Source organism: Heliangelus exortis, chromosome 2 (genome assembly GCF_036169615.1).
Source record: "Heliangelus exortis chromosome 2, bHelExo1.hap1, whole genome shotgun sequence".
Taxonomy (NCBI): domain Eukaryota; kingdom Metazoa; phylum Chordata; class Aves; order Apodiformes; family Trochilidae; genus Heliangelus; species Heliangelus exortis.
Window position 1 is genome coordinate 8,558,338 of NC_092423.1, and position 16,021 is coordinate 8,574,358.

Sequence of the window (16,021 nt, forward strand, 5' to 3'; positions counted from 1 at the left end):
CTAATCATCTGAATGAAACACACTGTAAGTCACTGGAACAGTGGTTAGATCACACACTGGCTTATTGCTTGCAAATACATTTTGTACCTCTTTAAAAAGAGCCAGTATTTTATTAAGCAAAGCCATGATTTGAGCATCACTCACTTCCAAGCAGTGGCAGTTCAGGCAGGACCCTTGGCTGTGCCTGTGGGAGGGCATCCACTTCAGCAGCTTGACACCATCTCATTTCCCCAGGGGATTTGCTATTTGCTCACCCACCTTGGTCACTGCACAGCATTTTGTAATGTGAAATGTTCCTTTCCTGTGTAGGCAAAGCAATTCCTGCCATGTGGTTCTCTCTTCAAGAGTCAGTTGTGATGTGGGTGGACACCTTGGAAACCATCTATAGTGATAATCATAATGAATAGTCCCCTGGTGGGAAGATTTGATATTAAAAATTAAAGTAATGACTGCTGAGACAAAAAAAAAAAAAAAAAAAATCTTGGGTAATTAATAGTTAGATGCAACTGTTAGCAGTTCAGCAGAGAAAAGCCCAGCAACCACCTTCTTTATGTTATAGAAAAAAATCAATAGCTTATGGCTCTTCAGGAAAAAAAAAGGAAAGGAGAAATATTTGAAGAAAACTCTTCCGTAGCAAGGTTGGGATAGTACATAGGTTTTTGACAGAAAAGAGAAGTAAAGGTGGATGAAAGAGATGTATAAAATTATGGTGTGTGGCATTAAATAGGCAACTAACCACAGCCCATGCAGTAGCTGGTTCCACACATCACCCTCCTAGAAATGAAATTGTTCTGTAGGTGGATTTCCATAGAGGGGTTTTGGATGTATTTAGTTAGTTGTTATTTTGTTTCCTAATTATCAAAGCTCTGGGAGGTTTTCCACTAAAACAGAACTAAGAAACATGAATCTCCCCAGGGAGCCACTTTGACTTCCCTGCTGTGGGACTGTAGAGTTGTCCCAGCATGGGCCTTATTTGTTGCTTGAGTTGGAAAATAAACACTTTCATCCTACTAAAACTCTCAGTGTCTGTTGTGTGATTACACAGCATAAAGAATTTATCCAGCGTGTTACAAAACAGACTCACTTTTTTTCTTTTCTTTTTTTTCTTTTTTTTTTTGTGGGCACCTGAAAATAAAAACTTTGTGATTTTGTGGACCCCAACCTGCAAGATTATGAACATTACCTCTCTGTGGTGGGGTTTATTGGGGCCTGGGCTCAGATTATATAGCACAGGCTGTAAAGGGAACTGTACTCAGTGGCTGAGGATGATATAGCTCTCTGTGCCATAGCACTTGTTCACCTGTCATTTTTACTACCTGGTTCTGTGACCACTCCATAGGTAGGCACTAACCAAATCTAGTAGGCTGAAAATCATCTTTTGTTATCTTGGGATCCTGCCCCCCTGGGGAGATTAGAAGAGTTCTTGGGGAAGAGGAAAATGGGGAAATGTACTCAATGGAACACAGGATCTTTGAGTGGAGCAAGGATACTACAGCCAGGGCTTTCCTTGATACCATAATCACTGAGAAAGTCTCCTTATAGCAGAAGTGAAATTGTCCCAGACCACATTATAACAGCCCTGATATCTTTTCATCCCTTACCCTATACTTGTAGCTCCACTACAAATTTGAAGAGATAAGATAGGAATAGAAAGGTTACTTTCCCATGGTACAAATGAGAAGGAGGTAGAGGAACAAAAGGATTTTGCATATACAGATGAATGAAAGCAGTAGTTACACCTCATTTCAAATGTGAGCAATTCCTCCTCTGTGTGTGCCTGAGGTTTATACATCTCTGTTAAGGGGCAGAAGTGTAGGGCTAGAGTGGTATTTTAGTCATTTAAATGAGAATATTTTATAATCCATGTTCAAACTGAAATGGGTTGTTGGTGGTATTGCTTAGAAGTGATCGTGTCACTGTTGCTAAGAAATGGAAATAATGGCTCTGGTTTAATATAACTGCTGAGGACGTGGTCTCTGTGGTGACAGACTCTTTAGAAAAGTATTGTGTTTCCTGAGAACCTACACGCACCCCTCAAAGATCTCCTTACCCTATTGACATGAGAAGAAGGAAGATTTGCTCAAAGACTCTGAGTTTTCAAAAAGATACAAAGAACACTGAGTCATTCAGGGTTTGTCTGAAACCCATTATACCAAACTGTTAGATTAGTTTAGAGCACAAGCCCAAGAATCAATCTCTTACCCCAATTAAAAGTGTGACCTAGCACCAATGAAGTCAGAGTATAACAAGAAACTTCTGGTTCTGGTAGTGGCACATCACAGCTGTGTCTCATTTCTTGTACTAATAATCCCATATTGCTCTCTGCAGGCATCACATCATGGTGCTATTTTTTATTAGGTTTTGGAAGTCAGATAAGGTCAGCTGGATGGAAAATACTAAGGTTTCATCACAAACATCCTTTCCTGGAGACTGGCAGAGCTGCTCTGAAAAATAAATATATTCATCCCATCCTCACTGTTGTTGAGATCTTCCCAGTTCATTCTTACACATCTCAGTGATCATGGGATTTGCTCTTTACCCGGTGTGGTTTTTTGCCTGTATTTTCATTAGCTGATCTTTAGGTAGCTGTAATTCTGACTAGTGTTCAAATATTTAGATTTTTGTTTTTCCATGCCTTTGCTGCTCATAAATAGACTTGAATTCCTGCTAAATTCAGTGCCTTACTCATGCCTTGAGTAGTTCTGGGGTCAGACCTGTCTGAGAAAACTCTATAGAGTGAGAAAATTACATGAGTAAGAGAAAATTACTTTTAAGTGGTTGTGTTTATCACCTGAATGCTATCACCTCTCATTGTCTCTTTCGAGGACAAAAATATGACTCCAGGAACAAAAGTTCTTAAAAAAAATGCAGTAAAAATTCACTCTGTCACCTATGATTTAGAGGGGTCACATAAGAAACATGATAATGTCATAATTTTAAAAGAAATGCTACCAATATCCAAGACCCATTTCCACTGTTTGCTTGCTCAGGGAAACTCAGAGATTTTGATCAATGGCTTGCAGTCCTCCAGCCAGCATCACCATCACTCCTCCCTGGGTACCAGTCTCTGCTGCATTTTTAAATCAGTTTTGGTAGACCTGCACTAGAAAGACAAGGCTGTGCCATCATTTTGCCTAGGTCTGAATTAAAGTTGTTGGCTCCTTTTCTGAAAAGTGATTGGTTTTAAACTGGCATTAGCATCATGTAAGATTTTACAGGCTCACTGCCAAATAATACATTGATGGGTGTTTTACATACACATGCAAACTATAATAAAAAAGATCTCTGAACTCATATTGCTGGCTTGAATCTGACTGAATTGCCAAATTAGGGAAAAATATTTTAAATTCCCTTGCTTTTTGTCTTTTGTTTTCTAAATCTGTAGAATTCAATCATCAGGGACAAAATGGTTGGTGAGCTCCATTGTTTTTAAGTAGAGCTATCTGTAGTCAAATTGAGCAAGTTCAATTTGTTTTCATTAACTCCTACATTTGTTCACTGGTAAGTGCTGTAAGGAAATTCTGTGTATGTGCGCATTAAATATCTAATAGTGGACAAGCATGGATGAATGGAAGAGCCTTCCCCATCTATTTAAGCACTTAGTGGAATTCCAGGAGGATTCTTTTAGTTACAGTCTGATTTCTTGATCATCTGTTCTAGCAAGTCTTCCCATTTGAATTATATTTTATTCTAACTCACTGCAAATATCTAGAGGGCTGTGTATCTCCTGGGAAACAGTTTTCTTAATGGCACCTGTCTCCTCTTCTCCTTGGTGAATACTGAAGTAAACAAGTAATTTCATTGTTTAAGAATGTTGTTTTGTTTCTCAAGAAATTGCACTCCTGCTTCATGGAGATCCTTCCTTCTTTCCTCAAGTCCTTATGTATGGTCCTTTGTACTTTTATTAATACATCTGTTTTTCATGCTTTTATTTCTTTTTGCAAAGTTTCCCTGACACTCTTTTTTCTCATCAAGCATCAAAAAGTTTCCAGTTTGTCATAACCCTTCAAGATCTTTTCTCTACATAGTGGTTTATATCTAATTTTTCTTTCCTTCTTTCAAAAGAAGATGATATTTGTCTAAGCTGCTGTCTCATTTGATGCTATTAGAAGTAGATGTTGAAAAAAAAAAAGTTCTGGTGCTGAGACAGATAATTTAGACAGACAGACAGTTTTTTATGTTCAACCATGAAGAAGTCTTAAAATACTGTGAGTTGACATGCTTAGGGCTGTTGTGTTTCAAAATATTCAGTGCTGGCTTAGTGCAAATAATAGGAGAGGATATTTCTTCTTGCCCCACACTTCTTTTTAACTGTCTATATTTCCTCAGCTTCTTTGCATATACTACTTAAATATTAATAAACTTTTTATATTTTCTAAAATGATGGCATAGTTAGGAGGTTTCAAAGTTTTCCTTAGGAACTCATCTGCACAGATTTGGTTATTTGTTTAGAGGATGGATGTGTCAGCACAGCTTCTGGTGCAAATTGTTGCTTTCTTTTGCTCCCATTGGCAGCATATAAAAAGATTTTCTATACAAATCCTATTGTTCTGAATTTAAAATTAAAATTAAAAGTTAATAAAACAGACCCTGGAAGAACAGCCTGTACCAATTCCCAGACTTTGACTTCTTTTTTTCAGTTTCAGACTTTTTCAGTTTGGCATTGTAAAATATTCTTCTTGAAGTAAAAGGAACCTTTTCCTTCATCACAGTGGAAAAATTCTATTGTTTTTTTTAAGTAGTTTTAGAAGAACTTATTACAGAATAGTTTGGCATGTTTGTGCTTGGGGGGGGAGACTCAGTGCCATGAAGTATCTGAGGGAAGTTGGTCTTTTTCAGAGTGGGAGAAAATGTCAGAAGTGAGAACACGTAGATGTAACAATTTCAGCAAAACACCATCCAGGATCTTTAAAGCTGGTTCTGTATTAGTCACGGTATTTTTAAGGTCAAATCCAGTCAACTTGATACTTTTGATTATATTTTTTCATTCTACATAGATGTTCTCATCTAAATTACAAGCAAAAATGATTTGGCTGACAGCATGCTAATTGCACTCAGGAATTTTCCTTACTTGGAAATATTGAGGGGAGTCTTTTTGGCAGGAAGCTTCATCTAAATGAGCAAATTTCAAATTTACCATGTCAGTACTGTTTTTTGAACGTTGTGCAGAAATCATGCCTGTGTCTGGAACAATTTAACAACCTCAGCTCCAGACAATGTCGTCTTAATGTGAAAAAGTTTATACAGCACCTGCTCCATCTTCTGTCAGCCCTAAACCAACCTCATTATTGCCATCTTTCCTTAGCTTTGAAATCAATCTTTTTAAGAGCTGAAAGAAATTACAGAAGCGCTTTAGCAAAGGCCTTGCCATTTCTTGGGCTGGAAAGGAAGATGTAGGTTCTTTTCTTTTAGGAATTCATGGAAAGGGTGTGAGGACACAGTGCACCCAGTCCTTGGTGCAGACCAATAAGCAGAGTTGAAGAGGCTGCCTGCAGAGCAGTCCATTTCCAAGCCAGCATCCTGCTCAAATGAGGAAAATGGAAAGGCTCAGATCCAACCAAGACCTAATTATGAGGCTCTGCGAGGAGCACTGGCTCCTTGGAGCCAGATGACCCATAATATTGATTGAGTTAAGAAAAAATACAGAATTTCAAACCAGCTGTTTTGGAGGAGAAGCAGGGGTGTAGCTATGGAGGACTACAACTTATCAGCAATCACATACCTTCCAGAAAGAGTGGGTTGGCATGAGATCCCTTTTATGAAGCAGTTGGAAAATGCATGAGTGCTCCTGGGATATAGGTGTGCATTTGGTTGGACTCCCTTAAAGGATTTTTACCAAGTAGAGCTAAAGGTCCAGAATAGTATGAGATAGGTAAAAATGTGTTTGATAACTGCTCTCCAAACAGGTTTTTCAGTTTGAGGCTCACTAAGAGATTTTCTGGGAGAGAGAGAGAGAGAGAGAGAGAGAGAGAGGGTTGTGGCCATCCCATCTGCAGCAGCTGTGTAGGAAACTACTCCTCATCCTCATTCTATGGGTGTTATAATGGGTTTGTAAAGGGGTTGCTTGGAGCTATCAGGTAGGAAATTCTCCTGTGTTCCACCACAGACCATGCACCCAACATAGCCCAGGTAAGCATGTGGGAGTTTGGTCTTCTTTTGGAAGGTCTCACACAGAGGTGAAATCCATTGTTGTGCCACCTTCATACTGACAGCCTGGTCTCCCTAGCCCAACCCCAGATCATTCCTGCAGTTTTTCTGATGCCTGCTAGATCAGGCTTGGCAAGGATAGATGGCTTCTCAGTCCTCTTGCACAGGACGTTGAAGTTTCCTACAGGTGAGAGAGGGAATGGTGCTACTCTTGGGAAGAGGATTCTCCTTAGAAGAGATGAGGAATGAGCTGAAATCTGCCAACAGGAAAATGTCCCTCTCTCAGGAGTGTTTGTGGGGGAAAATAGGAACTTAAACTCCTTTCAAAGGCTGTGGTAGAAAAGAATAACCTACAGAGGATGGGTGCCTGCCTACCACTTGCCTCTAGTGGTCTGCATCACACCCTGGATGTGCATGCTGTAACCTGCTGAATTTAGAGGCATTTTATGGTAGCGAGGTTTGTAAACCAGATGCCTGAAGACAATTTGCAAATCTACCAATCAGCCTTTCTATCTGCATATTCATCAGAAAGTTTCAAGGCAAACAAACAAGATTTTGAAAAAAAAGGAGTTTCCCAGCCATTCTGAACTACTTAAGAATGAATACAAGAGATGCAATTCTGTTTTCCCTGAGCCATACAGCAGATGACTGCTTTTTCTGACTGCAGCAGAGCTCTTAGTTGATGGATGGAATGGGGTGGTTTTCCTACTGCCTTATCAGCTACCAAAGCTGTGTTCTGCATCATCCTCACCATGTTAAGTTTTCCTCTTCTAAAAGTGAGCAGAACTGACAGGACTTGTCTGGTGTCTGGTCTGAATTATTGGCTGTACTTGGTATGTCAGTCCCTTAAATCCACCTGCTTTATGTGAAGCAGAACAAGTTTGAATTCTTGCAATTTGTAAATTCTGTTTCTTTAGGGATATTTCCCCCTCTATTTGCAATTTTGTGCTCCTCTTCTCACCATGGGTAAAAACAAACAAACAAACAAAACCTAAATAGTTTGCTTGGCAAATAGTGAAGTACTTTTTCTTTTCTCCCATAAGAGGTTCTGATTTGATTTTTTCTCCCTTCCTCCTGCACTCAGAGGTTATACTCTGTTCAGATAATCAAGATAGCTAACCAAAGAGATGGGGTCTTAACAGGAAAACCAGACTTGAAACTTGAGTAGCTAATGCATACAAGCTTGAAAAGATCCAGAAAAAGCTGTAGGGCTATTCTTACTGGAATGGGAATTTTGTCACAACTGTTAGTAGGAGTTACATATAATATTTGTGTGTTCTCTTATCCATACCATACAAGAATGACTTTAGGCTACCTGTGAAGACACCTTCTGGTTAAAAAATCTTGAGGATGAAAGACATAATTTTACTCTGCCAGCAGCACTTATCGTGCCACTTTGCCCATAGACCTAAAGGCTATCTGGGCACCCTTTAGACTTGAAGAGTCAGTGCTGAAGAAACCCCTCTCACCTCTCCAGGTTTCTGATGAATCCTGTCTTCATCAAACCTGTCTTCTTCAGTGCTTTAATTTTAATTGGCTCCACAGGCCTCTTCCCAGAGGTCGTGCAGACATTGAGGGTCATGGTTTAAAACCACTGATGATGAGTTATGTTTTATAGCCCACTAGCAGGAGATCAGAAGTTGCTGTTCCAACTACAGGATGTGTGGAAGGGGTAAACCATAGGCTTCAGTGTCTTAGGTCTGCCCTGCTCCTGTCTTTGAACAGCAGCTCATATGAAAAGCCATTTTTTTTCATATTGGAAAGAGTGCACAAAGTCAAAATCTAAACATTCCTCTTGCTCCTGCCTTGGGAGATGCTACAACTGCCCTGGGAATGTGCAGCCAAGGGAATTCTTTCCTGAGAAGATAGAGCCAGAATGCAACTGTGGTACAGTAGCTGGTCACAAAACAGGCCATAAGGATAATTCAGTTACTGAAAAACATTCAGTTTTGTTCTGTTTTGAAAACATGGTCTGGAGAACATTGCCTTTAATGAAGAAATAAGCTCAGTACAAGAAGAGAAGGCCTTTTGCTTAAAAGCCAGGCAAGCTTTGGCTCATTTCTCTGTTTTTTGGCCTCAAATGGCCTTATTATTCCTATCTGTAAGCCAGAGATGATAATACTCTGTACTTTTTAAAGCAGTTTGAGATCTGCTGATGGGCCACACTGTTTACAGGCTTTATTAGTGTTCTTATTTGTAGAATTTTACTATACACAGAATTGTAGCCATAAAACTTCAGAATAGGTAATGTAATTATTTGTGCTGAGTAAAAATACAGTCAAGGAAATGCTGTCTGTGCTCTTATAAAATGACATTATGCTGCTCTGACATTTACAAAAAAGCCTCCTTTTTCTATATTGCATTTGCTGTGTCTCACTGGTGTTCTGCTAAAAATAAAGGTAATGGATGAAAGAACAAGAAACGCATTTTGATTTTATTTTCTAAAAACAAACAAAAAAATTAGATATTTGGTAATAAAAAGAGCTTTGCCCTTCAAAGCCAGGGTGTATATCAGTTGTTATATAGTTGTTAAACTTCCCTGCTGTAATACTCAATAGAAAATTATTAAGCAGAAAATCTATCGGGTGAAGTAGATTAAATTATATTTTGCTTATGACAGTGTAATTCAAAAATACAATTATTCTTTATCCTTTGTGGATATCATCAGTGCTGATATATACAATTTCTTTGTTTGCTATCCCTTGACTAATTCTTAAAGCTTAGGCAAGTCATCAGTGGAACTAATGTGTTTAACTTCATATTAATAAGAAACAGAAATTGTCAGTTAAATTATTTTATATTACCAGTGCTCGCTAGTGGTATAGTGCTTACAATATGGAAAAAATTACTGAAATCTGGCACTAAATATTAGGTTATTCCTGCTGAAAGACACCTCATGAGGTTGTGGTGGATTTCCAAAGCAAGTGTTAACCAGCTTAAATAAGAACATTTCTGAAGCTGAAGCTAAAATCTTATTTTTCTCTTTTTGCAGGGATCCCCAGAATTTGGATCCCCCTGAGGTCAGCAATGCAAAGCTTCAGTATGCTGGTTGGGGTCCAAAAGGGCAACAGCTGGTAAGAGAACAAGTGTGGAAGTTACTTTAGAGACCATGGTGCTAGTGTTTGGGAGTAAAGAATAATTCTTTACTGGCTTCTTGAAGCCTGTGTGGTAGTTTCTAGCATCTCTATGAGGGCTGCTTTATCATTAATTTGTTTGCCAATCAGTAATTTGAAATTCCCAACTGTATACATATTCTGCAAAGGAATTATGTCAGAAATGCAGAGAAAGAACAATTTTATGGAAGCTCTTTGAGAGGATGTACCTGCTCCTTCCAATGTTGGACAGATTATAACATAATAGACAGTATGATTTAGTTACCATAATATCTTTGCTTTCCAAGGGCATCTTTGGACTTGCAAACTTGGTGCTAGGAATATTTTAATATTAGCAGCTCTGTTTGCAGAGTGCATCTCTTCAGAACAGAATTGCCCTGAATTTGCCCTCTAGTTGTCTGCAAAACAGACAAAAGTAGAAGAAAAAAGAAAGAAAAAAAAAGCAACACCCCAAAACAAACAAAAATCCCAAATTGTTTTCAGGGATCCATTGTGTTTCCTGGAGCCTTTCGTCCTAAAATAACCCTGAAATCTGCAATGTTTTGTTCCTCAGCCACTGCCATCTTGGATTTACTGATTTTTTTAGAGCACTTATTTCCTGGCCTGATCCTCTGGCTTCATTTCCTGGTGCAAATCCAATATTAAGGTTTTGGATGTTCCAAAGATCCTCCTTCTGATGTAACAAGAAAAGAAAAAGTGGCAACTTTTTTTGATTTGGAATCTTTATACCAAGAAATTAGCTTTCAAAGCTTATTATCCAAGAAAATCTGGCACATGTCTCCTGTCCCCAGGCCTCTCATGGGAATTTTTTTTCTGTGTCCTTAACTTGATTTTTTTTTTAATTTTGTAATTTAAAAGACAGCAATAAAAGACATTATAATCTCCAGTCTGCAAATCAGGTTGGAGGAAACACAACAGATAGAGGAACAGGACAGTCTCTCCTTTGCTCCATTGGAAAAATCAGGTTGGAAAGAGTCATCAACCTCAAGTTTTATAAGAGTGGAGATATTTCAGCCTTCACCTCTATAAGAAATGACATCTGAAGAGCTCATTTTTCTCATTGCACACATGCACATGCCCTGCTTTGATCCTCTAGCATGTGCCATTTCCAATTCCAGAGTCTGCTCCCCACCAGATCCCTGCTGAGCAATTTGTCCTGATTCCCAGAGGCAGTGGTCTGGTCATGACCAAGCTCTCTTTTATCTTCATTGGTGAAGACCAGTGTGATATCACTGGGCTTCTGGCCAACTGATGGAGATGTACAGTCAGTTGATAACACATCATGCTCAGATGCTACCTTCAAGATGTAGTGAAGAAAGCAAAACCAGACCAACAATTCTTTTTATTCACTGTTCAGTATCATTTTCTCTTTTAAGTCTAACAAACTGACCCTTACAATGTATAGTGAAAGCTACATCTGCTAAATGAAAGCTAATTTTGAATTGCTTTAGTGATTTTCTCCATCACACAAGTGATTTTCTCCATCACACAAGTGAATCTTCCTTTCTTTAATACAGTTTTCCTGTGAACTCATATCCCTTCAGCACCTTGAGTCCCAGATACTGATTTACAGTCATGTTGGTTTTACCAAGTTGTATGGGTGCACTTAACTTCCATCCTGGGAAGAATTTAACTTTTAACTGATTTACTACATTGCCTTCTCTACCAAAGTAATGTTACTATACAGAAAGCAAAAATATTCATATAAAAATTCACAGGTTATACATACAAAGAACAGTATATGTAGTGCAGGAAAAGAAAAGTCTTCTTTAGTCCCAGCTTTATCCTTTAATGCTGAAATAATTGATACCACTTTCCACTAATTTTATTAAGAAATATACAGTGAATATTTAATTCCCTAAGAATTCTGTAAGACATCAGGTTTAGCATATGTCTATTTTGTGTGATGCACAGCAGGGTTTTTTTAAAGTAACTTCAAATATTCCTGTTATTATTGAATTCTCTATGAATCTCGGAAATACCTTGCAACAGTGGATTTTTTTTTTTATATGCTGCCTTTTTGTTTTTGCCCTTCTAAGAGTGTAAATGTGTTAGGCTGCAATTCAGCTATAGGTGAGGAGAACCTCACTGGTAGCTTAAGTGTTATCTTGCATACCTGTGATATATTTGCCTGTGTGCTCTTTACCCTTAAAATAAAACTAGCTGCCTTTTGTAAAATAAGCAGGCTTTTACATGGATAATCTATTATGTATAATCTATTTCTAGGTAATGATCAGCAGAGAATTGCTAGAGAAAAAAGATTTAGAAAAAAAAACCTACAGGCATTATAAGCGGGGTGGAGAAAATATACAATGCTCACTGTTCTGTATGTCAGGACTAGTTTTACTTGAGTTATTCAGAATATAATTGCCAGTGAAATTTGTTTCTTCTTCTGTGAGGACAGCATCAAGTGCAAAGGCAAAGAAAAATTGAAGTCTGCTTAAACCTGATAGTGTCAATGTGCTTGCTAAATGTAGGGAGGGTAATGTTACAGGAGAAAGAGGGGAAAAAGGTCAAGTGGGATTAATGTGCTGGGAACTACATGTCAGCTCCCCTGGTTCTGGGTGGTGACAGAGCCAAACCTGTGTTTGAGGATGCTCCTACAAGTGCTGGGAGGTACCCATTGTAGCAGCACCCATGCTGCTCACTGCAGCACCCTCTGTGCACACCCTGCAACCTGACTTCATGCTGCATCTCTCAGGAAAGATGAGACCAAATAGGGGTGAGTTTTGCATCACCTTTGAAATACTCCAGTTTTCTGGAAATGAAAAACTTTCCCCTTGAAATCACCCAGTTTCTTCTTCTGTGGCAACGCAACAGAGAGGCAGGGTAGCACAGTAAGAGGGTTTGGTTCTGACATTTTTCATTCCCTTTGTGGCTTCTATTTCATCCTTCCTAGGGAAACTTTTCATCACTGTCTCTGACCTCTCTCTTCCCAATCTAGTAATTCAAAAAAGAAACAAATCTGAAACAGGAGCAGCCTGAATTATCTGCATTCTTTGCAATTAAAATAAATAGGGAGCTTTCCCAGGAGCAATTTTCTGTTTATCTTGTTTTCTTTTGTCCTTAATCATTAAATTATATGCCAGTTTTTAGATGATGAACTCCTCAGGGTGTGGTTATTGACTGCTCCCTAGCCTGCAAAATGCCACAAATGCCAACACAGCTGCATAAATAATGGCAGACATTAGATCTGAGAATATCTATGTCAGAAGATCAGAACTGAAGAAAAAATCCCTCCCTCAAAAATGCTTCAGCCTTTCTCAGATGTCAGACAAAGTCTTAAAAAAAGTGAGTCTTCCAAAGCTGTTGGAAGAATTGGGCCCTTACCAGCACAAGATCCTGAATCAGTCAAAAGAGCCACTAATTCAGGGCAAGAGGGAGCACACTTCCTAAATGTGACTGTCATTAAAAGGCTGATTCCTACAATGTGAACCATCACTTAAACCTGTGCAGAGTGGGTGAAAGCTGTTGGATTGGAATAGCAGTATGACATATTCAGGTTTTGTGGGTGTAAAGGACTATGTACAATGTCTTTGAAACAGATCCATCCTTTCCATGGTGCAACATTTCATGGCATCAGCACTGGCCTTCAGCATGATGGGTTGTTTGGTTGTTTTCAGTGAATAGGCTGTATTACCCTCCAAAGTTTGTGTGGTGCTTTCTAGCAATATGAGGATGTTGGTGGCATGATAGGTCTGCAGTGAGGTGTTAATTGCATTTTTCTCTGTACTCTGTATGCTTATCCTAGTAAAAATCTTAATTCTTCTCTATTTCTGATCTTGTAATTTATGACTCAACAGCTACCCACTTTCAGAGTTTCAGTTCTGCCAGAAAGAAGCCTCTGTTAATTGATCTTACTGGAATATTTTACCAGTTTCATCATGCTACATCTTTCAGAGCAAGGTTCTGCCCATGTGCTGAGGACTCACACTGGGTTTCTGCCATACATTTGCCCCAATATTATCTATGCAAAAGTTAGTAGTATCACCCTGAATTCAGTTTTAATAAAAGCTGATGGGCTTGGACTCCTCTACTTATTCAAAAAGAGAAAAAAAAAGAAAAGAGAAAAAAGGAAAAAGAAAGAAGAAAAAAGAAGAAAAAAAAAAAAAAAGTACAGTGTGAAGAGATTCCTTTGCTGGTTTGGTTGGCAGCACAGCAAAGGAAACCATTTCTCCCTTTAGGACTGAGAGAATGTCTGGTGCATACCTGTGACCAAAGTGCTGAATGTATAGTTTTTTGTGTTTTCAGTATATTTTTATCTAGGGTATCCCAAAATGGTCACATCCAGGCTCAAAGTAATTGCTTCTGTATCTGAGCCCTGTTGTCAAAAGGAAGGGGGAAGCACTAGGACTGCTCTAATAATGTGCAGTTATTTGCCTGCATTGACAGCACTAAAGTGCAGCTCACAGAAGTTGTTAAACTCCAGTTTCAGAAGCAGAAAAAAACTTCTGCTGTGCTGCTATTTACCTTTTAACCCTGACAGATCCTACTGATAACAGTGACACATCAGATGCTGGGGGAAGTATTTCTGCACAGCTTTAGTGGCAGCAGTTATAATTCCAAAGAAAATCTCTCTCATAGGTCACAGTATTTATTCTTCAGCAAAGAGAAACATTTTTTTTTAAGGTACTCCTGGCCAGTCATTTACAGTTTCCACTGTTTCTGTAAAGTACCAAAAACCTGCAAGAAAAAGCTTATAGTTGCTGGCAGTTCTGCATGTCCTTGCACTTAGGGCAGCCCCACAGAACTGTCAAAAGAGGGTTTCTCTTACATTCATAGTCAGTAAACCTTTTCTTATATCAACTCCTCTGCAGCAGGAGCTAACTTTTACTCCTGTAGATTATGCAGCAATCAGGTGTGTAATTGGTTGCAAAATAATGCAAGTTATGTTTCACAGCAGGTGAAGAAGTTGCATTAAGAAACTTCAATTTCAGTGAAATGCAAATGCCTGGGGAAAAAGGAGAAGTCTTTAAACCCCTGCCATGTTAGAGGTTTGCAGGTGCCCTCAAACAAGGGATGCTAATTCTGGTAAACAGCTTATTGTCATGGAATCATAGAATAATAGAATGGTTTGGGCTGGAAGGGACTATTAAAGGTCACCTTGTCCAACCACCCTGTGGTGGGCAGGGATATTTTCAACCAGATTAAGTTGCTCAGAGCCCTTTCCAACCTCACTTTGAATGTTTTCCTCTCTTGGCAACCCATTCCAGTGTTTCACCACCCTCTTTATAGGAATTTCTTCCTAATGTCTAGCCTAAATCTTCTCTTTTTCAGTTTAAAACCATTGCCCTCTGTCCCGTCACTACAGCCCCTGCTAAAAAATCTGTCCCCAAACAATAATCCCCAGTCGTAGGTGCTGAACAGTTCATTGTCATGGGTATTACTGTCCACAAAGTGCAATGCAATTCAGAGAAATATTGTAATTCATTCATATCTAAATATGATAATTGAACTATAGATTCTGCTGCACAAGGCCAGAACCAATTTAGATGCAAAAAGCTGGTTAAGTGATGACAACTGGAACTAAACTGGAGTGACTCCTCTAATTAACAGGTTTTTCCTTGCCTGAATTTGTGCCTGTCATGCCAGCTTAGCTCCAGTCAGAAGGGCTGCATAGATATCAAACTGAGGAAGACCATTTTCACAGGAGGGACTGAATCATCTGCTGTTGTTCCTAATCCAGCAGAGCCTTTGAACTGCTGTGTGTATAATTGCTGTGGGTCTATTTGTCTCCACCACTATTTCATAGATTTTTACATGATTATTTTCAAGCTGCTGTTCTTTCACCTTTCCTTTTTGCAACGACATCTGAATCAATATTTAGCTGTGTTCTGCTCTATGTAATTACTCTGGGTTGATTATATTGCTAGCTGCAAGGAGGGAAAGCATCCCTGTGCCCCTTCCTGATGTCTACAGAAGCCCTATTTAAGTCTGTTGAGGGATATTCAGACAGCTTTTTACATGGTCTTCACATTCTGGGAAAACAAGAGTTTCAGAATTATGAGATCCTCTCCCCTCCCTCCCCTCCATCCCCTTTTCCAGTGTAAGGATATGAATTCTTTAAGGAACCCCCAGTAAGAGATATTACATATACACTGAGTACCTGGACAGGTTAATGTTGTTGGGGATCCTCATTCACATCTCCCCCCCAGATCCATTTTATTTAAAAAATTCGACTGGGAAAGTGTGTTTGTTCTTTGCTTTGATGCTCTGCTCTTTGGAAACGGTGGCAATAGTGTCCTGTTTTCATTTTTGCACATCCTTGTAATTTCCTTTGCCATCAGTGGACTTAACATATTTGATCCTCCTTTACCAAAGGGAAGCTTTGGCACAGTCATTGTTCCAGTTTCTGCAGAGAACAGCTGTGTCCCTTCCCTTCTCAGCATTCTTGGTTTTCACTGTGTTTTCATCAGTGGCAGCAGAGCAAGAGGTTAAATATAACCGAGGATGCTACAATAAATGTTACTGAAAAGTGATATAGGTGATTTTATTGTAATAAGATGTTGCTCTTTTGGTGGGCATGAAAGAGGAAAAGATGAAATTTAGTATTTGCTGTAGAGATTTACCATTAAATCAGAAAAAAGTTACAGCTCTTTCATCCAAAAACGAAACAGAGGATGATGGAGTGTTTATGGCATTACCCCTGGTGGGGAGGCTCTGCCAGAGGCTTCTGCTGTGGTTTCATATACATCAGTTTGGTCTCAGGTTAAGTTACAGCATGAAGATGGCAATATATATTTCTACCCTACAATGGACTT

The 16,021-nt window shown here is 39.0% G+C and overlaps 1 protein-coding gene across 1 annotated transcript in view; it reads left to right on the plus strand.

The window, feature by feature from the left end:
* The window catches only part of DPP6 (dipeptidyl peptidase like 6), a 393,798-nt gene that overhangs the window by 286,019 nt on the left and 91,758 nt on the right, over window positions 1-16,021 (plus strand). The window contains 1 exon segment of the mRNA XM_071734726.1: window positions 9,140-9,221. Within this exon segment, the coding sequence (XP_071590827.1) occupies window positions 9,140-9,221 (82 nt within the window).